This window comes from Portunus trituberculatus, chromosome 10 (genome assembly GCF_017591435.1).
Source record: "Portunus trituberculatus isolate SZX2019 chromosome 10, ASM1759143v1, whole genome shotgun sequence".
Taxonomy (NCBI): Eukaryota; Metazoa; Arthropoda; class Malacostraca; order Decapoda; family Portunidae; genus Portunus; species Portunus trituberculatus.
The window spans coordinates 1,845,212-1,866,582 of NC_059264.1; the positions used below are offsets into that span (position 1 = coordinate 1,845,212).

The 21,371-nt window shown below is 38.7% G+C and overlaps 2 protein-coding genes across 2 annotated transcripts in view; one reads left to right on the plus strand and one right to left on the minus strand.

Annotated features, from left to right (window-relative positions):
- Positions 1-3,511: 3,511 nt before the first annotated feature.
- LOC123502091 overlaps positions 3,512-21,371 on the minus strand; it is a 22,500-nt gene continuing 4,640 nt past the window's right edge. Inside the window, exons 2-9 of the mRNA XM_045251282.1 lie at positions 19,606-19,888; positions 15,041-15,156; positions 10,488-10,658; positions 10,208-10,399; positions 9,477-9,653; positions 8,757-8,873; positions 7,271-7,352; positions 3,512-5,007 (exon numbers count right to left, since the gene is read on the minus strand). Coding sequence (XP_045107217.1) covers positions 4,908-5,007; positions 7,271-7,352; positions 8,757-8,873; positions 9,477-9,653; positions 10,208-10,399; positions 10,488-10,658; positions 15,041-15,156; positions 19,606-19,888 — 1,238 coding nt within the window. The 3' untranslated portion in view covers positions 3,512-4,907. The remainder of the gene's footprint in view (positions 5,008-7,270; positions 7,353-8,756; positions 8,874-9,476; positions 9,654-10,207; positions 10,400-10,487; positions 10,659-15,040; positions 15,157-19,605; positions 19,889-21,371) is intronic.
- Positions 13,240-21,371, plus strand: part of LOC123502087 (glucose transporter type 1-like) — a 118,382-nt gene continuing 110,250 nt past the window's right edge. Inside the window, exon 1 of the mRNA XM_045251247.1 lies at positions 13,240-13,344. The gene's annotated coding sequence lies outside the window, so the exon portion shown is untranslated. The remainder of the gene's footprint in view (positions 13,345-21,371) is intronic.

Here is a 21,371-nt window from a genome sequence, read left to right on the forward strand (position 1 = left end):
TCAGATATACGTAGATGAAAATACAACACTCATTATTTACTTTACTTATACACACAATTTAATCAAGTCTAGCATTGTAAATACGTAAGAATATACAAATTGCTTGCTTCTCGTACACAAAAACTGAACCAGGTGTAGTGTCACTGTATATAAGTAGATGAAAATACATATACAGATTGTTTACATTAATTATACACAAACCTCAACCAAGTCTGAAGGTAAACATAGAGACATTCTGCTCGTTTCTTGTACACAAAACTGAACCGATATACATAGATGGAAATATACTGATTATTTATGTTTCTTATACACAAAACTGGACAAAGTATGATGCTACAAGATAACATGTTCCTTGTGTATAGAGACTTAAAATATCCTGATTTGTATATACATTTCTTATACACAAAATTGAACCGGTACAAAGTCATAAGGTAGAAATAAGAACAGTCTGCAAAATTACCCACTTGTTTTGTTGTGAATTAGAATATAAAATGGAGGGAAAAAAAGAAGTTACATTAGTCTTCCCATTAACCTCTTCAGTACCATGACGTGTTTCCATATTCGTTCTGCTTACTATTTGATTTTAGACAGCTTCAGAAACTCATGTAGGGGATTAAAATAGTGAAGACTGTGGCCATTAATCTTTTGACCTCCATAGACCCTTCTTAATGTCAATAAAATTATCTAATGTACACAGACCTCAAGGTATAAATGTGTCCCAGTACTGAAGGGGTTAATGGTAACTTTCTTGGTGATGTGAAATGTGTAACTGGATGGCTGGCTGTGAAATGGTTAATTTATGTTAGTGAATATCTTTTTATACTTTTTTTATTGATTTTTTTTTCAAGTGTAATTTGTTTGGGTGGTACAAATAACTATGGGTTGGTTGTGAAGTGTTTTTGGTCCTAAAGGTGAATAGTTTTCTTTTTTTTCCTCTTTTTTATTCATATATTTTGTTATCTTTTTCTCACAAGTGAATGCAGTTTTCATAACAATCATGAGGAGTCTAAATCATTCTTTCATTTCCGTTTCATCTCTCGTTGTATGATTTTTTCAACTTATCTTTTACATGCGATGAAAAACACGAACTCAATTTTTTGTCTCACGCATCACCGCCACAGACAATTACATTCATTTCACCACAGAATTTAAAGGTACAAGTGAGCAGCAGCACCAGCACACCCTTTCTTTTTCATTTCCTTTTAACCTCTCATTGTATATGTATTTTTTTTTAACATATCTTTTACATGTGATGAGAAACAAGCATAATTTTTCATTTGACACATCATCGCCACAGACATTTACGTTCATTTCACCATAAAATTTAAAGGTAGGAGTGAGCAGCAGCACCAGCACCCTTTGTCACCAGCACTGCCACTCCTTGACCCCAGTGCTGCTATGAGTATTCTTGTCCCTCAGTAGAAGAAAATATAACATTTTATTCTTGTATTTGTGAATCTCAGACTGATAGTTGTTGGTGATAATGATGCTCTTCTCACACACACACACACACACACACACACACACACACACACACACACACACACACACTAACCCAACCTAACCTAACCTAAGCTAACCTAATCTAACCTAACTCACTTCTTATATACAACACCTAAATAAATACACACATACACACACACACACATAACAGAACACTGGCGGTGCTGGTTGGTGGTGATGGATTGTGTGCATACAGCGTTTGATTGGTGTGTTGATTGTGAGTGTTTGGACTTGAGGCGTGACATGTGTTTGATAATATTCAGTCATTTGATGCATGTTTTACCATCAAATTTTAGAAAATGGCCAAACTAATACATTCTAAACCTTTATCTTAATTTCTTTTCTTTTTTTTTCTTTATTCACTCATTTTTTTCACTTTCATTCCCTCATTGTGTGTGTATATTTAATTTTTTATCATCAAGTCTTATAAAATGGCCAACTAATATATCCCAAATCTTTTTCTTTATTTCTTTTCTTATTTTTCTCTTTATTCATCGCTCATTTTCACTTTCATTCTCCCATTATGTGTATCTTTTTTTTTATCCTTTACCATCAAATCTTATAAAATGGCCAACTAATACATTCTGAACCTTTATCTTCATTTCTTTTCTTATTTTATTTCCTTTATTCACTCATTTTCACTTTCATTCCCCCCCAGTGTGTGTTTGTTTATCTTTTATCATCAACTCTTATCAAATGCCAAACTAACACATTCCAATCCCTTATTTTTCATTCTATCTCTTCCAGCCTCCCAATGTAACACCATTCAATCCTCTATCATTACCCAATCCTTTTATGAAATGCCCAAATATCACAATCCAGTTCCCTGCTCATGTCATTCCCAATCTTTCCTTGCGAATCTTAGGCCGCCTTCACACCAAGGTGGCATGTCGCACGTGGCAAGTGGCATGCCATGTGAAAGTGAACATCCGGAAACATATCAAACCTTTCACACCAAAGTGGCGTGGCACATCACATGTGTCACGTGCGACGTGCCACGCCCCTCAGGGATCGGACTTGCCCGTTATTTTTGAATGTGCGACTTGCCACCCCGGACTGTGATGCCAAATTTTAATGGAACTTTCACTTCAAAACTTATTATTAGACAATGTACCATTATTTTTATTTATTTCAATAACAAAATACACAATGATAAGAAAACTTTTGGATGTATGGCACATGTTGATTAGTTTTTGTGCACAGTGAAGTGAACTGCCACCCTGAGACACTTGGTGACGTGCTACCTTGGTCTGAAATCACCGTGCCACTCGTCACTTGCCACTTGCCACCTGCCATTTGCCATGTGCAACATGCCACCTTGATGTGAAAGCGGCCTTAATTTTATCACAAGTGTCTAAGGTTATCAGCCAGGTGCTCCTGTGTGGTGATTCAATGCCACTCTTATCACAAGTTAGCTACTCTATCACATGCCCTTGGCTCGTATTCTCAAACCCTTCTGTGCTACACTTCCACTCTTTCAAAAGGCTTTATTTAAATATACAAGCTTTTAACCCCTTCGGTACCATGATGCATTTTCATATTCATTTAGGTTAATATTTGGTGATTTTTTGCAGCTTCAGAAACTCATGTGGGGGATTAAAATAGTGAAGACTGTGGCTATTAATCTCCCTACCTCCACAGACACTTCCTAATGTCAATAAAATCATCTAATCATACATAAAACTCATAGTAAAAATGTGTCCCAGTACTGAAGGGGTTAAAGGTGGTTTTTATGGTTCTAGAGGCAGAGTGACCAGATTTATACATTATTAACTGGATAAACTCTTGAAAACCTGGCTAGTCATCTCTGTGGCCTTGGAAAGATAGTTGTGGTGAGAGAGCAAAGCGTTTCTGAATACAGAGCCTAATCTTGACACAAACACTCTAATACACTAAGCTTTTAATCCAATCACCTACACACTGCTAATCTCCTAATTCTGTAGCTTTTATCATCTAATCTCAATCTGATTCCTTAAAATGTCTAATCTTTCAGTTTTCATTCATTTAATATCCCAATTTATTATCCTAATGTTTTTATCACCTAATTTATTGATTCAATTTAAAAAACACCCTTATTTTATTTAATCTAACAGCTTTTATCACCTAATCTCATAATCTGATACCTTAAAATATCCTAATCTTTTTGTTTGGTTAATTTAATATCCTAATCTCTTATTACAATATTCTTTATCACCTTATTTCTTGATACAATTCCATAATCATTCTATTTTTTTAATCCAATGGCTTTTTATCTCTTAATCTCATAATCTGATACCTTAAAATATCCTAATCATTCTGTTTGGTTCATTTAATATCCTAATTTATTAATTTAGTATTTTTATCACCTTTCTTCTAATTCCACAAACATCCTATTTTTTAATCCAATAGCTTTCATCACCTTATCTTGTAATCTGATTCCTTGAACACCCTTGTATTTCAATTAATTTCACTAAACATCCTTATCACTCAATAAACACCCTGATAATCTTAATCCAACACTTTATCAGCTAATCTCTTAATCCAATTCTGTTAAACACTCTAAGCTTTCATTCCAATACTTTTTATCACCCTAACTTCTTTATCCAATTCAATATACACTCTAAAAAATCTTATTCAATACCTTTTATCACCTAATCCTTTAATCCAATACTTTTTTCATCATTTAATCTTAATCCAATACCTTTCATTGCCTAATCGCAATCTATTAACTTAATTTCACCTTTCGGATACTCATAGTTTTACATCTTATTCAAATATTGCCTTATCTAACTCACTATCAGTAATATCAGTCAGATTTGCATCATAATACAAGAGATTCATATTCTTTCTGTTGTTTTTTGGTTACTTAGGGAAAATATAAAAGATTCGGGTGGTACAGTCATAAATTTCTTTCCCCTCTTTTTCTCTTTTTCTTTCTTTATTTTTACTTTTGTTTTTTCTTCCTGGTAATTAATTTTCTTTTGTGTTGATTTGTTGATTCTTGTACTTTACTCCTCTTCTTATCTGGAATGGAGGAGGAGGAGGAGGAGGAAGAGTAGATTATAGAACATTACCTCCATTTTTCTATCTTCTTTTTATCTTCCTCTTCCTCTTACTTTGAATCAAGGAAGAGGAAGAGAGGAAGAAGACAAGATCAAGAAGGAAGAGGAGGAAGATTAGAAGAACTTAACCTCTTCTTCCTATCAATATTATCTCCACTTCCACACCTTTATCTTCCTCTTCTTCTTACTGAAAATGTGGAGGAGGTGAAAGAATAGGAGGAAAAAAATCTCATAGCATCTCCACTTTCCATTTGCAGTCTCAGTAGAGGAGGTGGAGAAGTAGGAGAGTGTTTAGAAGTAGCAGTATTACCTCCACTGACAGAACCATTACCTCCACCTTAAGACCTCCATGGCTCGTCACTGCTACACGTTACACGGCTCATTGTCGATTGTGTCTGTCGGTTCAGGGTTGGCTTTGATTGATTCCAGCTCCTCACAGCGTGCCCCTTCCTCGATCACACCCCTGGGAAGGATACAAGAGGCTGTGAGGTGCTGTGAAAGTCTGTGGTGGTGGGTGAAAGGCTGTGCTGTGTCTTGGGGGCTGTGTGAGGAAATATGTTTGAAAGGCTGTGCTGTGTTTAGTGGGCTGTGTGAGGGCATATGTTTGTATGTGTGTGTGTATGAATATGTGAGTGTATGTGTGTGTGTGTGTTTCACTGTTTGATCTGCTGCAGTCTCTGACGAGACAGCCAGACGTTACCCTACGGAATGAGCTCAGAGCTCATTATTTCCAATCTTCGGATAGGCCTGAGACCAGGCACACACCACACACCGGGACAACAAGGTCACAACTCCTCGATTTACATCCCGTGCCTACTCACTGCTAGGTGAACAGTGAACAGGGGCTACACGTGAAAGGAGACACACCCAAATATCTCCACCCAGCCGGGGAATCGAACCCCGGTCCTCTGGCTTGTGAAGCCAGCGCTCTAACCACTGAGCTACCGGGCGTGTGTGTGTGTGCGTGTGTGTGTGTGTGTGTGTGTGTGTACATGGTTTAGATATCAATAAAGTTAAAGTTTGATATTAGAAGTGCTAGGAATTGCAAAAAAGAAAGTTAGAAATGGTAGATATTAAAAAGAACTATATGTGGTGGTGTGTGAGGCTGTGGACTAGTACTACTGTGGCTGTGAGTGTCTGTAGTAGTGTGTGAGGCTGTGGACTGGTACTACTGTGACTATGAGTGTCTGTGGTAGTGTGTGAGGCTGTGGACTGATAATACTGTGATTGTGGTGGTGTATGAGGCTGTGGGCTAGTACTACTGTGTCTGTGGTGATGTGTGGTGGTGTGTGAGGCTGTGGACTGGTACTACTGTGACTGTGAGGGGGTGTGATGGTATGTGAGGCTGTGGGCTGGTATTACTGTGGCTGTGAAGGTCTGTGATTGTGTGTGACTGTGAACTTGTACTACTGTGGCTGTGAGGGTGTGGTGGTGGTGTGTGAGGCTGTGAACTTGTACTACTGTGGCTGTGGTGGTGTGTGAGGCTGTGAAATGGTGCTACTGTAGCTGTGAGGATGTGTGGTGGTATGTGGTGGTGTGTGAGGCTGTGAAATGGTACTACTGTGGCTGTGAGGATGTGTGGTGGTATGTGGTGGTGTGTGAGGCTGTGAAATGGTACTACTGTGGCTGTGAGGAGGCTGTGTGTACTACTGTGGTGAGGATGTGGTGGTGTGTGAGGCTGTGAACTTGTACTACTGTGGCTGTTAGGATGTGTGGTGGTGTGTGAGGCTGTGAAATGGTACTACTGTGGCTGTGGTGGTGTGTGAGGGACAGAGGCTCATAAGCTACCAAATTAAGATGAAAATAAAGTTTAATCTGCCAGAATGAGACAGGCGTGTTTCTACAAATTTACAAAGAAAGGAGTACAAATGAAAGTGCAGAGTGGAATTACTACAGTCTGTCCCTCACCTCTTGTTTACACTGCACTAAGGGGGGGGTCCATATATATTGCTTTAATTTCTTCTGTAAAAGTGAAATAAAGAACACTCATTTTAATCCCCCACACACAGACATGACTGGCACCTCAGCTTTTTTTTTTTTTTTTTTTTTTTTTATTCAAGGACATTTTTTTTTTTTTTGTTGCTGTTGGCCGATTGTTCCTCTTACATATATATATATAAAAAAAAAATAAATAAGACAGACACAAAAATATCCATACATACTAAAGATTGTCCTTCCTTCCTTCCTTCCTTTCCTTCCTCCTTCCTTCCTTTCTTTTCCTCTCCTTCCTTCCTTTCCATTGCAGTCTTACTAATCAGAGTCATACAGGAAAAGACACAAAATACACAGCCCTGCCTTCCTTCCTTCCTTCATTAATTCATCCACATAGCCTCACAGCCCCACAGCCTTTAAAACCCACCCTGATCAGCCTCTTAGCCCCTCATACTCCATCCCACACAGGCCCACAGCCCTTAAAACCTACCCACACAGCCCTCAAAACCTCAAAGCTCTTCATATTCCATCCCACACAGCCTCAAAGCACTTAAAATCAGCCCCCACACAGCCCTATAGGTCTCAAAATTAACCCAACACAGTCCTCAAAATCAACACCACAGTCTCACATCCCTCCACAACCTCACACAGCCTCACAGCCCTCAAAATTAGCCCCACACAGCCTCATAGCCCTCCACAGCCTCCCACAACCCTCCACAGCCTCATAGTCCTCTCACAGACCCCATACAGCCTTACAGCCCCACAGTTCTCACAGCCTTCCCACACAGACCCACCTGCGACAGTAGATGATGAGGAAGACCACAGCGACGTTACCAAGGACCAGGACTGACATGATGACTGTTGGCACCACCAGGTCTGCCGAGAGTATTGGTGAGTGTGTGTGTGTGTGTGTGTGTGTGTGTGTGTGTGTGTGTGTGTTGTGTTTGTGTTTGAACTTTCTTTTTCTTTCTTTCTTTTTTTTATATTTGTTTTTATTTTCTTTATTTTTCTTTCTTTTTTGTTTTTCCTTTTTATCTTTTGTTTCTTTCTTTTATTGTTTTGTTTTTCTTTCTTTCTCTTTTTCTTTACATGAAGTGGGATAGATTTTTGTGTGGTTTTGTTGTCTGTTAGTTTGTGTGTGTATTTCTCTATTGTTTATTTATTTATTTTTTTTCTTATGCGTGTGTGTGGTGGGGGGGACATGAACTGGGGAGCTTTTTATGAGGTAGCAGTTAGTCATTAGAGTGAAAAAGGACCCATAGAAAAAAAATGAATAAAACAAAATAAGAAAAAAAAGCTAAATTAGTGCAGCAAAACACTCCTGAAGGGGCGCCACGCTGGCCTGTGATGTGCCGAACCAGGAACACTGGCCCAAGGTAACATGAATTTGCTGGGGATTGGCGGGGCAAAGATGGGATGGTTAGATATCCATTCTGACCCTTCGTATGCCATCCCAGTAAAAAAGTAACAAAATACGTGATGAAAACTTATTATTCAAACAAAAACGTGAATAAATTTTCATAGTGGAATATTGAATAGCATTTCATCAATCTAGAAAGATATATATATATATATATATATATATATATATATATATATATATATATATATATATATATATATATATATATATATATATATATATCATGTCAATAGTTTGGGATCATGGCAACCATCCTCGACTCCAAAGTTGCCGTCGCACATGTCTCTGTTTTTCTGTAGCTCCTTCCTCTTCTTCAGTAACAACAAGTGTAAATGCAATGCCAGCATGAAGCACAGGTTGAGGTGTCAGCACTAGCAACACAGTTTTGTTCTGGTTTGTTTTGATCAGGCTTGGTCTTGGTTGCTGGGCCATTTGTCTGGCACAGCAAGAATGCCGGCAGCTTGTGTGTGATAATGTTCCTGGTATCATACCAAGAGCCATGGCCTGTGTTCTGTGTATCATAGGCCAGTGTGATGCCCCCTTAATGCTTAACCCCTTCAGTACTGGGATGCATTTTTACCTTCAGATTTGTGTATAGCTAGACCATTTTATTGACATTATGAAGGGTCTATGAAGGTCAGAAGATTAATGCCCACAGTCTTTACTATTCTAATTTTCCACATGAGTTTCTGAAGCTGTATAGAATCACCAAATAGCAAGCAGAATGAATATGGAAATGCATCATGGTTCTGAAGAGATTAAAGATAGATTCAGGCCTATGCATTGCAATCTTAAACAACAACAATAACAACCATCAATCTCTAATCTAATCAACGTGAGAGTGCATCAACTGCTACCATAGACTAGGTGAGCTTGCCGCAGCTTCTCCGCCATGGCCACCCCAGATGTACCATTGATGAGGCCCTGGTACACATCCATGGTGATGTTCCCTGCACTCAGCAGCTCGTCCAAGTCTGCAGGGAGGACGTTAGGTTAGGTTAGGTTAGCTCAAGTTAGTTTTTCTTTATGTAAGAGGGAAAAGCTGGCCAAGACAACAAAAATCAAGAAAAAGGCCCACTTAGGAAGAACTTTACTCATGTTCCTTTTGTTATAACCCCTACACCACTTCAAAACTTCTATCAGGTGCCATCTTAAACTGCATCTCTCTAAGGAATGCAAATTTAATACCCTGGTTCTATCCTGGTTATCATTAAGAACTTTACTCATGTCTCTTTGTTATAAACCCTACACCACTTCAAGACTTCTATCAGGTCCTCTCTTGACCCTTTCAGTACCGGGATCCAATTTCACCATGAGTTTTTTGGTATAATTAGACAACTTTTTTTACATAAGGAAGGGTCTATGGAAGTCAGAAGATTAATGGCCACAGTCTTCACAATTTTAACCCCCACACAAGTTTCTGAAGCTATAAAAAATCACCAAATACTAAGCAGAATAAATATGAAAACATGTCACAGTACTGAAGACGTTAACTTATGTCTCTCTAAAAAATGCAAGTTGGACATCCTCACCACCACCACCACCACCAGCACCACCACCACCACCAGCACACTCACCCACACAGTCTGGCAGTTCTTCATTCCATGTGTTCTGCCGCCCACACTTCAACACTCTCTTCCTTGTGAGTGTGTCCGGGAAGGCATGGCGGACACAGCACCAGAATTCTGCGTGTGTGCTGTTCCTGAAGGCAAGGTAACCGTCCTCAGGTATGTCTGGGGTCGGGCAACCAAGCGCTGTGGGGTATGGTTAGGTTAGGTTAGGTTAGGTTAGGTTGAGTTGGGGTCTCAGTGTGTTTGTGTTGTTGTTGTTGTTGTTTTGGGTGTGCAGTGGTGAAAAAAATTGGTTTGTTTTGTTTTATTTTGATTTTGGTAGGGTTGTTTTTGTGGAAGTTTAAGAAAGTGAAGGATGAGGTTTAGTCAAAGAGAGAGAGAGAGAGAGAGAGAGAGAGAGAGAGAGAGAGAGAGAAATAGATAACATAAAGAAAAAACAAAGGAACTAAAGGAAGAACAGTCTCTCTCTCTCTCTCTCTCTCATTAACCATCACTAATACATATCACAGTTCTCAATGTTTCTCAACCATCCCTCCCTCTCCCTCCCTCCCTCCTCTCACTCCTCTCCCTGTCCATCTCTTTCTCATCCCTCTCCCTCCCTTCCTTCTCTCTCTCACCTTTGCAGTAAGCCACCCCACCATCTCCCATCATCCCTCTCCCCATCCCTTTCCTCTCACCATCCCTCTCTCTCTCACAATTCCTCACCATCCCCCTCTCACCATCCCTCTCCCTCTCACCTTTGTAATAAGCCACATATCCTCTCTTGGGGAACACGTGGGAGGACGCAGAGAGAGTGACGTTAAGAGAGGGGCCTTCTGAGGTGACGGTGAGGGGCCTGTTGGTGTCCCCGCAGCGCTCCAGCACCACCTTGCTCCCCTCACTCACCTCAACACTGTCCTTACATCGATTCTCAGACGGCTGCATGATCTCTGCGGGTGTGAGGTTAGGTTAGGTCAGGTTAGGTCAGGTCAGATTTGGGGAGTGGTATTAGCACCCTTGCCATCACCCCCAGCTCACCCCTGATGCTGAGGTCTGTAATGGTGAGCTGCATCTGCTGTCCCTGGTCTGCGGTGATGGTGAGGGTGCACACTGGAGGCTCACCAAGATAATACTGAGGGTAGCCAACACTCTTCAGAAAACCCTCCTGTCCCTTCACCTCCGTCCCACAAACACGGTGGAACAACGACTCTGTGGGTGGAAGCAGGGGTGGAGTCAGGTGTTCAAAGTGGAAGCAGGGGTGGAGATAGGTGTTTTAGGTGGAGTTGGGTGTTTGAAGTAAGTTAAAAGTGTTTCTAGTGGAGTTTGGAGTGTTTAAATTGGAATCAGGTGTTAAAAGTGGAGTTTGGATTGTTTTAAGTGGAGTTTGAAGTGTTGAAGTGGTTGTTTGGAGTGTCAAACCCCTTCAGAAATGGGACACATTTTTACCTTGTGATTTGTATACCATTAGACCATTTTATTGACATTAGCAAGGGTCTATGGAGGTCAGAAGATTAATGGCCAGAGAAAGAAGAATGAAGGAAGATTGAAGAGGAAGAGAAGGAGAGAGATAGAGAGAGAGAGAAGAATGAAGGAAGACTGAAGAGGAAGAGAAAGAGAAGAAGAGAGAGAAAAGAATGAAGGAAGATTGAACAGGAAGAGAAGGACAAGGAGAGGAAAGAAGGAAGATTGGAGAGAGAGAGAGAGAGAGAGAGAGAGAGAGAGAGAGAGAGAGAGAGAGAGAGAGAGAGAGAGAAGAATGAAGGAGAAGAGAAGGAGGAAAGAGAAATAAGATAGAAGACTGAAGAAAAGGAGAAAAAGAAGAAGAAAGAACAATTGAAAGAGAAGAAGAAAGGAAGACAAGAGGAAGAGAAGAAGGAAGAATAAATAATAAAGGAAGAATGAAAAGGAAGAAAAGAAGGAAGAAGTCAGAGGAAAGAAAAGGAAAGAAATTTTAGTTGTGAATTCTAGAAAATGGAAACTTGTGGAAAACTACAATTTGTAAGGTGAAGTTTAGAAGTTAGAGAAAAGTTACTAATTTCAGATATTAATTCAGAATTCTATGGGTAATTTTTTTCTTATTTCAGCGCCATAATCTTAGAAAAAAGTGGAACAGTTTAGAAATTTGTGGATTATTTCAGAAGTCTGTAGAAAAATAAACTTCAGAAACATATAATCTCTCTCTCTCTCTCTCTCTCTCTCTCTCTCTCTCTCTCTCTCTCTCTCTCTCTCTCTGCCTGTCATTCCTCCCTGGCCGCGGCTCACACATTCTTCTTTAATCGCATTCATCCCCACACCACACCACACCACCACCATCACCACCACATGACACACTGCCTCGCCTAAACCCTGTGTAATCCTTTTTCCTTTCTCTCCTCCCCTTTGTGCTGGCGTGTGAGGCTTTCAATAAGAACACAGTACACATAAATGAGGATAATATATGCATTGTAGTTTTTTTTATTTGAATATTTGAGGTGTGGTACTGGGTGCGGCCTTTCTGGTGTTTTGAATTTCCCGCGCAAATCTCATGTGGTTGTTTTATGGTTTTTATTAATTTTATTGTTAGTAGTTGATTTATGTGATTGTTTAGCGTAATTTTGTTGCTTTATTTCATTATGGTTACAATTTTATTTATTCATAACTATCTAGCGTAACTGAACCGAATATATTAATAAGATGTAATGAATTTCATATACCGAATCACGGAAAAAGATTATTATCATTATTATTATTATTATTATTATTATTATTATTATTATTATTATTATTATTATTATTATTATACTACTACTACTACTACTACTACTACTACTATTATCATTGCGTATCTCTTGATAATCGAGCGAAAATTAGCAGGAAAAGTCAAATCAGAGCATGATGAATAAAAGCAACAAGTAAAACAAGTAATTTAAGATAACCTACAATTTTATATTTTCACGAGACACAATTATACAAAACACACTAATTCATTTAACAACCACAAGAAGAAACAGCGAGAAAACTGAAAATGGCGGGAAAAAAAAAAGTCAAATCAGAGTCCGTGTGGCGGCAGTGACAGGTGGGCTACACGTGGGTTGGCGTGAGGGAAATGTCAAAAAGTGAGTAAATTAAGGAAAGCCAGCCGTGCCTCTCGTTCCTGCGGTGCCAGAAGGTGTAGTGAGACAGTGTGTGGTGCTGAGTGACGTGATTACACTGGAGAAGGCGAGAATATAGTGTTTAATTACCGTGTTATTGTTATTATTATTTTATTTATTATTTTTAACTTAGCGAAAGAAATGCGACCACGTTTTTTTCTATCTTATTTTTGTGTTTTCTTTTATTTTTTCATGTGTTTGTGTTGATGTTTCTTTTTCTTTTTTTCGTTTTTTTTTGTTTCTATGGTAAGTGAACAAGAAAGAAAGAAAGAAAGAAAGAAAGAAAGAAAGGAAGCTATGTAGTGAGATACTTGGATAAAGAAAGGGAAAAAAAGGAGAAAAAAATAGTTGATAGGAAATTAAATGAATATAATAATTGAAAAGATAAAAGTGTATTGTTCGGAACTGAAAAAAGGAAATAAAAGAAAAAAATACTTGAAAAAAAAAGAAAAAACGTAGATATATGATAAAAAAAAGAAGAAGAGGAAGAAGAAGAGGAAGAGGAAGAAGATGATGATGAAAGTGCCATATATGAAGAAACGAAAGAAAGAATAAAAGAAGTGAAGAAAAATAATGATGAAGAGGAGAGAGAAGAGGAGGGGGAGAGAGGATGGAAGCTGCCACACACACACACACACACACACTCTCTCTCTCTCTCTCTCTCTCTCTCTCTCTCTCTCTCTCCAAGGATCCCGAACCCCTCCTATCCTACCAAGAGTCCTACTGAGTCCTGTTGACCTAATGAAGACGAAGGATTGTGTGAGGTAAGCTAAGAGAAATGTTTGTAATTGTTTGTAGGTTGTTGTTGTTGTTGTTGTTGTTGTTGTTGTTGTTGTTGTTGTTGTTGTTGTTATTATTATATTATTATTATTATTATTATTATTATAGTTGTTATTTTTGTTGTTATTATTATTATTATTATTATTATTATTATTATTATTGTTGTTGTTATTATTATTGTTATCATTATTATTATTATTATTGTTTTTGTTGTTAGCAGATTTGGGCAATTATTATTTTTATGGTGATTATATTCTCTCTCTCTCTCTCTCTCTCTCTCTCTCTCTCTCAAGAACAAGTACGTAAAATCTAAAATGGAATAAAATGTAAATAAAACTCTCTCTCTCTCTCTCTCTCTCTCTCTCTCTCTCTCTCCGGAAACTAACCAAATATTAACCCTACCCCCCCACACTTCTTTCCTTCGTACTATTAAGCTGGTGGGGATGACGGGGTCGGGGGAAGGTGTAGGAGGGGAGGTAAGAGAGGGGGAAGGGGAAGAGGAAGGAAGGGGGGGCGTGTTTCCCTCCGCATCCTTATCTAACTATTTGGTAACCCCGCCCCCCCCCCCATTTTTTTCTCCTTCCCTCCTTCTCTCCCGGTCCCTATCCTCCTCCTCCCTCCCTCCTGTCTCCCCTCCTCCCTCCCCCAAACCCACCGCAGTGTTGTCATAGCGAGGTCATTGTTTTTATTGTTCCAGCTTTTTATTTATTATTATTATTATTATTATTATTATTATTATTATTATTATTATTGTTTATTATTGACTTTATTTTTTTTTTAGATTTATCGTTTTTTTTTTGTTTTTATCTGATCGTTTGTTTTATTTATTTGTTTATTTTTTGGTGATGGTGGTGGTGGTGGTTAAATTATCTTTTTTTTTTTCTTTTCCTTTTCCGTTTCTCTCCTTCTCCTTCTCTTCCATTTTTCTTCATTCTTCTTTCTTTCTTTTTTCCTCTTCAGTCTTCCTTCATTCTTCTCTCTTCTCTTCTTCCTCTTCAGTCTTCCTTCTTCTTTCTTCTCTTTCTCTTCCTCTTCAGTCTTCCTTCATTCTTCTCTCTTCTTCTCTTTCTCTTCCTCTTCAGTCTTCCTTCATTCTTCTCTCTTCTCTTTCTCTTCCTCTTCAGTCTTCCTTCATTCTTCTCTCTTCTCTTTCTCTTCCTCTTCAGTCTTCCTTCATTCTTCTCTCTTCTTTTCCTCCTCTTTTCACTTCTTTCTGTGTCTTAAAATTTTATGTTCTCTCTCTACTTATATTATTTTTATCCTTTCTCTTTTTCCTTCCTTTCTTTAATTCTTTCTATAATATCTTGCTTATTCTTTATACTCATTTATTTGCTCAAGAGTTCTTATTTATCATTCTTTCGACGTGTGTGTGTGTGTGTGTGTGTGTGTGTGTGTGTGTGTGTGTGTGTGTGTGTGTGTGTGTGTGTGTGTACGCTTAAAGACACGTGGCAGCATATACAGTCTACAAGATTATTCTCTCTCTCTCTCTCTCTCTCTCTCTCTCTCTCTCTCTCTCTCTCTCTCTCTCTCTCTCTCTCTCAAGAACGTAAAGAAGAGTAATAACTGAATCCAAACAGAGACACACACAACAACACACACACAACAAACACACACACACACACACACACACACACACACACACACACACACACACACACACACACACACACACACACTTACGTCTGACACAGTTGTAGCGGACCCACAATGCTCCTCCCTTCCACACCTGCGAGAACTGGTGGTCGAGGGGAACGTGTGTCTGTAAGCTGAACTTGCAAGACACCTGTCCGCCACACCTGCAAAGAGAGAGGGAAGGTGTGTAGTGGTGGTGGTGGTGGTGATGGTGGTGGTTCTTTTTCTCTCTTTACTCTTTCTTTTCTTCTCTCTTCTTTATTCTTTATTCTTTGTCATTACATTCAGACCCTGCTCCACCAACTAGTGGCGCCCTGCAGAGCCTCTCTTCTATAGTAATTAAATATAAAAATACAAATATGAACAATACCTAGCAGAGTACTATATAAAATATTGTAAAAACTTATCACACACACACACACACACACACACACACACACACACACACACACACACACACACACACACACACACACACACGATAAAATCTAGCTATACATGTAATGTAGTTTAAGTAATCAAACATAAAATATTGCACATTAAAATCTTACACAGTATAATGTTGAGTGACAGTCATATCTGACATATCATAGGCATCCCTGAATAAATATGTCTTTAGTCTTTTCTTAAAAAGTTCAATGCTATTGCTTGCCTTGACCTGCACTGGAAGCCTATTGTACAGTCTTGGAGCACACACTTGAAAGGCTCTGAAACCCGTATCTGAGTTACATCTTGGCTCATTTAGCCTGTACTCATCTGCTGCATGCCTCACTACAACACTTGTCCTAACCTCAAATGGATGCAATAACTTTCTTAAATAAACAGGTTTTCCAGTAGTCATGACTTGATAAGTTAACACACAAATTTTATAAGCAATACGAGCCTTTATCGGTAACCAATGCAACTCAATGAGTACAGGCGTTATTCTGTCGCGAGGTGAAACATATTTTATCATTCTGGCAGCCCTATTCATTGTCAGTTGTAATTTCCTTAATTGATAATTTGGCAGTAGTCCAGCTTGGCTATTACATGATTTTGAATCAGAGACTTGACAGAATATTCATCCAAATATCTCCTTATGAAAGCAATGTTCCTCAGATTATACCTTGCCACTCTCACAGCCTCATTTATTTGATCATTTAAGCTTAAATACTTATCAACTATGACTCCCAAATCCTTAACCCTCTCAGATAAATAAATATTTGTACCATTTACATGTAAACTTTGCACTTCGTTAAGCCTCCTAAGGCCACTCTTTTTTCCAATAAACAAACATTCAGTTTTCTCTACATTTAATTTCAACTGTTTTTTATTCATCCAACCCTTAATAAGAGCCATAACTCTTGTCAATGTATTTTCTGTATCTAAAATATTGTTAACTGTTAAGTAAAACTGAGTATCATCAGCATAGAGAGCGAAGGTTACATCAAATTCCTCCAAAATGAAAGACAATTCTATAGTATCTTCTCTTCTCTTCTCCTCTCTCTCTCTCTCTCTCTCTCTCTACAAAGGGATGTGTGTGTGTGTGTGTGTGTGTGTGTGTGTTTTATTACTTTTGGTTGTTATCATCATCATCATCATCATCATCATCATCATCATCATCATCATCATCATCATCATCACTACTACTACTACTACTACTACTACTACTACTACTACTACTACTACTACTACTACTAATACAATTACAACTCTAACCCAATTATCTTTACTGTTATTACACTTTTACTGTCTTAATTAGTGACCTGAATATTGAGAGAGAGAGAGAGAGAGAGAGAGAGAGAGAGAGAGAGAGAGAGAGAGAGAGAGAGTAATCAACAGATGGACCTTTCCCCCTTTCATGACCCTATTCTTTCCTCCTCCTCCTCCTCCTCTTCTTCCTCCTCCTCCTCCTCCTCCTCCTCCTCCTCCTCCTCCTCATTAATGTCACACTGCCCTATAGAACAGCTGATCGTTAGGCTGAGTTATTTCCCTAGGCCTCCTCCTCCTCCTCCTCCTCCTCCTCCTCCTCCTCCTCCTCCTCCTCTCTTTTCTCATTTCAATACAAATCTTTTCATTCACACGTTTCCTTTCACTGTTAATCTCTCTCTCTCTCTCTCTCTCTCTCTCTCTCTCCCTTTCGTGACGTGGGATAAAAACTATAGAAATTATTCCTTTAAATTATTTATCATCACGCCTATTTGTCTGTTGAGAGAGAGAGAGAGAGAGAGAGAGAGAGAGAGAGAGAGAGAGAGAGAGAGAGAGAGAGAGAGAGAGAGAGAATAGGAATAGAGAGAGAGAGAGAGAGAGAGAGAGAGAGAGCGCTATTCTGTAAAATCCTGCGGCGTGAAAATCGAAGTCAAAGTTTGTTAAGGGCTGCCAATCTCTCTCTCTCTCTCTCTCTCTCTCTCTCTCTCTCTCTCTCTCTCTATTCTATTTTCATTTTATTCCTTATTTTGTTTTTGTTTTTCTTTTTTAATCTCATTTTATTCTTTTTTTTTTTTTAATTTGTCTATTTTGCTCTATCTCTCTCTCTCTCTCTCTCTCTCTCTCTCTCTCTCTCTCTCTCTCTCTCTCTCTAATCAGCGTGACGTCATCGCGATTAGTCACGTGCCCATTGGCTGGTTGGACACGGCGCCGTTGTTGTTGTTGTTGTTGTTGTTGTTGTTGTTGTTGTTGTTGCTGTTTAAGAAATGTAAAACGAAGATAAATTTAAGGAGAAAAGATAATAATGGGAAAGATTGTGTGTGTGTGTGTGTGTGTGTGTGTGTGTGTGTGTGTGTGTGTGTGTGTGTGTGATAAAGCACTGTGCCATTGTTAGCTTTATATTGTTACCTCATACATAGAATATTATCAACCCCATCTCTCTCTCTCTCTCTCTCTCTCTCTCTCTCTCTCTCTCTCTCTCTCTCTCTCTCTCTAATAATAATAATAATAATAATAATAATAATAATAATAATAATAATAATAATAATAATAATAAGAACAACAACAACAACAACAACAACAACAACAACAACACACACACACACACACACACACACACACACACACACACACACACACACCCATCCCCACCCACCCTGCATTCCGAGACAGACACACAACACAGCTCAGACAAAAAATTACCAGCAACATCGCAGAAACTTACTAAACCCACCTAAATTCCTCTGAATTAGTGTCAAATGGTGCTAATTCTACCATAAGGCATTGAGTCAGCTAACAAGGGGTCAGTCTTTAATGCCCCCGTACTGCTAACCACCTCATTGTGTCGTTAAGAGTGGTGGTTAGTGGTTGTTGTTGGTTGTTAGCTTGTTAGTGAGTGTGCTTAGCTGTGTGTGTATCTGTGGATGAGAGAGAGAGTGAGTGGGTGAAGGAGAGACAGAGGGAGAGGGAGAGGATGAGGGTGAGGAGAGAGGGTGAGGGGCAGGGGTGTGTGGCCGGAAGGAAAACAGTTACACAGGTCAATTGAGGTGAATTAGTGTCGTGGGTTGTGAAATATGTGTCGCAGTATATTCTCTCTCTCTCTCTCTCTCTCTCTCTCTGAATCACGTACTACATACATGTAAATTAACGCCTTCAGTACCATGACGCGTTTCCATATTCATTCTGGTGACTATTTGGTGATTCTATACAGCTTCACAAACTCATGTCGGGGGATTGAAATAGTGAAGACTGTGGCCATTAAGCTTCTGGATTAATAGACCCTTCCTAATGTCAATAAAATGGTCTAATCGTTCACAAATCTCAAAATATGTGTCACAGTATTGATGGAGTGATTTTCTACGGCTTTAGAAACTCATGTGGGGGATTAAAATAGTGAAGACTGTGGCCATTAATTTTTTTGACCTCCATAGACCCTTACTAATGTCAATAAAATGGTCTAATCGTACACAAATATTGAGGTAAAAATGTATCCCAATACTGAACGGGTTAAACTAGTGAAGACTGTGACCATTAATCTTCTGACTTCCATAGACCCTTCCTAATGTCAATAAAATGGTCTAATCGTATACAAATCTTGAGGTGAAAATGTGTCCCAGTACTGAAGGGGTTAAGAATGATAAATAGATATACTGCAAATACTTTTTAGGCTCTGTAAGGAAGCTGGCGACTCAGTGGGACCTTTTTTTTATCTTTGTTTCCTTGGCCAGTCTTTACATAGAAAAAGAATAAGTAGATGGATAGAAAAAAAAATATTAACTAAAAACTACCAAAAAAAAAAATAAGTTGGTGTTTCTTTGGTTTTATGTTGGTCTTGGCCAGCTTTCCCCACTTACATGAATAAAAATAAATAAATAAATAAATAAAAAAAACACTATACAGTATATTCCTTATTGATATACTGCAAATAAATAAATGAATAAAAAAAACTAAACTAAACAAAAAAATAAGTACGTCTTTTTATTTCCTTTTATATTCCCCTTGGCCAGCTTTCCCTCTTACATAGAAAATAAACAAATAAACACTCCTTATTGACATACTACAAATAAATATATGAATAAATTAAAAAAAAAAAAACACAAGTGGAGCCTTTTTTCCTTGGTTTTCTATTCCCCTTGGCTAGCTTTCCCCTCTTACATAAATAAATAGATAAATAAATAAATACACAAACACTGAATAAATCTACTCACTCCTTATTGATGTACTGCAAGATGGAGCCAGCCTTGTACTGCAGGTTGTATTCTGGCACGCGGCACTCAGGGGGCGTTTTGTTCCCCAGGTAGGCGTCAATCTCCCTGATGATGTTGGAGAAGCCGTACAGCCACGCCTCCCTCAGCACGATCTGGTCCCCGCTGCTGCTGCTCATGGTGGTGGTGGTGGTTGACGATCCCACCCCGCTGCCACCATTTGTTGCCTCGTTAGCGCAGGATAAAGTCAGTTCGTGTTCCGAGCATACTTCTGCCACCTCGCCGTCTGTTTCGGGTTAAGGGTGTTTGTTGAGTATTTGTGGAAGTTTGATGGAAATAATATGTAACGCTTTTATTTATTTATTTTGTTTAATCGTAGTTTTTGTTGCTCTTGGCCAGGTTTCCCTCCTACGTTAAAGAAAAAAAAAAAATCGCTGGAAATAACATGTATCGATTAAAGTACATGAAAATAACAATGTGACTATGGAAAGTTTTTTTTTTTTTTTTTTTACGTAGGGAGAGAACCGACCAAAGGGAAAAAAAGAAAGATTAAAAAAAAGGCCCAATTGAGTGCTGGCTCTCTAAAAAGTGGAAAAGCGTCAGCCAAAATTGGGGAGCAAATGCCTCGATACCTCCCTCTTAAAAGAAGACAAGATAGAAATAAGAGTCAGATTTGTTGTGGTGTGTTTGTGGAAGTGTGATGGAAATAATGTATAACGATAAAAAAACCAACAACAACAACAACGTATCGATTAAGGTACATGAACAATAAGACTATGAATGTTGTGTATTTGTGAAACTTGACAGAAATAATAAGATAACAACAGAAATAACATGTATCGGTAGAAACACCTGAACAAAAACAATGTGAATAAGTGAACATAGAAATTAGCGTCAGGTTCGCAGTGGTGTATTTGTGAAACTTTGATAAAAAAAAAAAAAGACTTACACCTATAAAGAAAAAAGAACAATAATGATATGAATAAGTAAACATAGAAATTAGTCACATTCCTTATTATATATTTGTAAAACTGACAAAAAAATAACACACACTAATAAGAGAATACACACACACACACACACAAAAAAAAAAAAGGAGTATATAAGCAAAGATAGAAATTAATGCCACGCAGGGCTGTGCAGAGGGGGGGATGGGGCGGGCGGAGGGAGTTTGAGACCCTGCCCCTTTGAACCTTGATTCCCTAAGTGCCCTTTTGCCAGATTGAATGTGAAAGTCATGAAATAATAATAATTCATCCTCCATGTGTCCCTTTTAAACTTTTGAGTCCCTGTCCCTCCAATGGTCTCTGCACGGCCCTCATGCCACGTTTCTTATCATATACGTGTGAAACTTTGATAGAAACCAACATACACCAATACAACTACATGAAAAGATAATAACACCAATAAATGAAGGTAGAAAGTTGCTGAAAATAACAAGAGAAGGTAGAAATGAATAAAAGGTCAAGAAATACAATAAATGAGTGAAGGGAAATTAAGATACATAGAAAAACACAAACGAAAGGCAAAATAATGAAATAAAAGATAATGTTTGGGAGAGTAAGGGAGAGGTGTTAATACTGCTACTGCTACATCTCTCTCTCTCTCTCTCTCTCTCTCTCTCTCTCTCTCTCTCTCTCTCTCTCTGAGCACGTCTAGTTAATCGACCTTTTTAACCTTCCTCCTTCACCTCCTCTTCTTCTTCCTCCTCCTCCTCCTCCTCCTCCTCCTCCTCCTCCTCCTCCTCCTCCTCCTCCTCCTCTAACTTA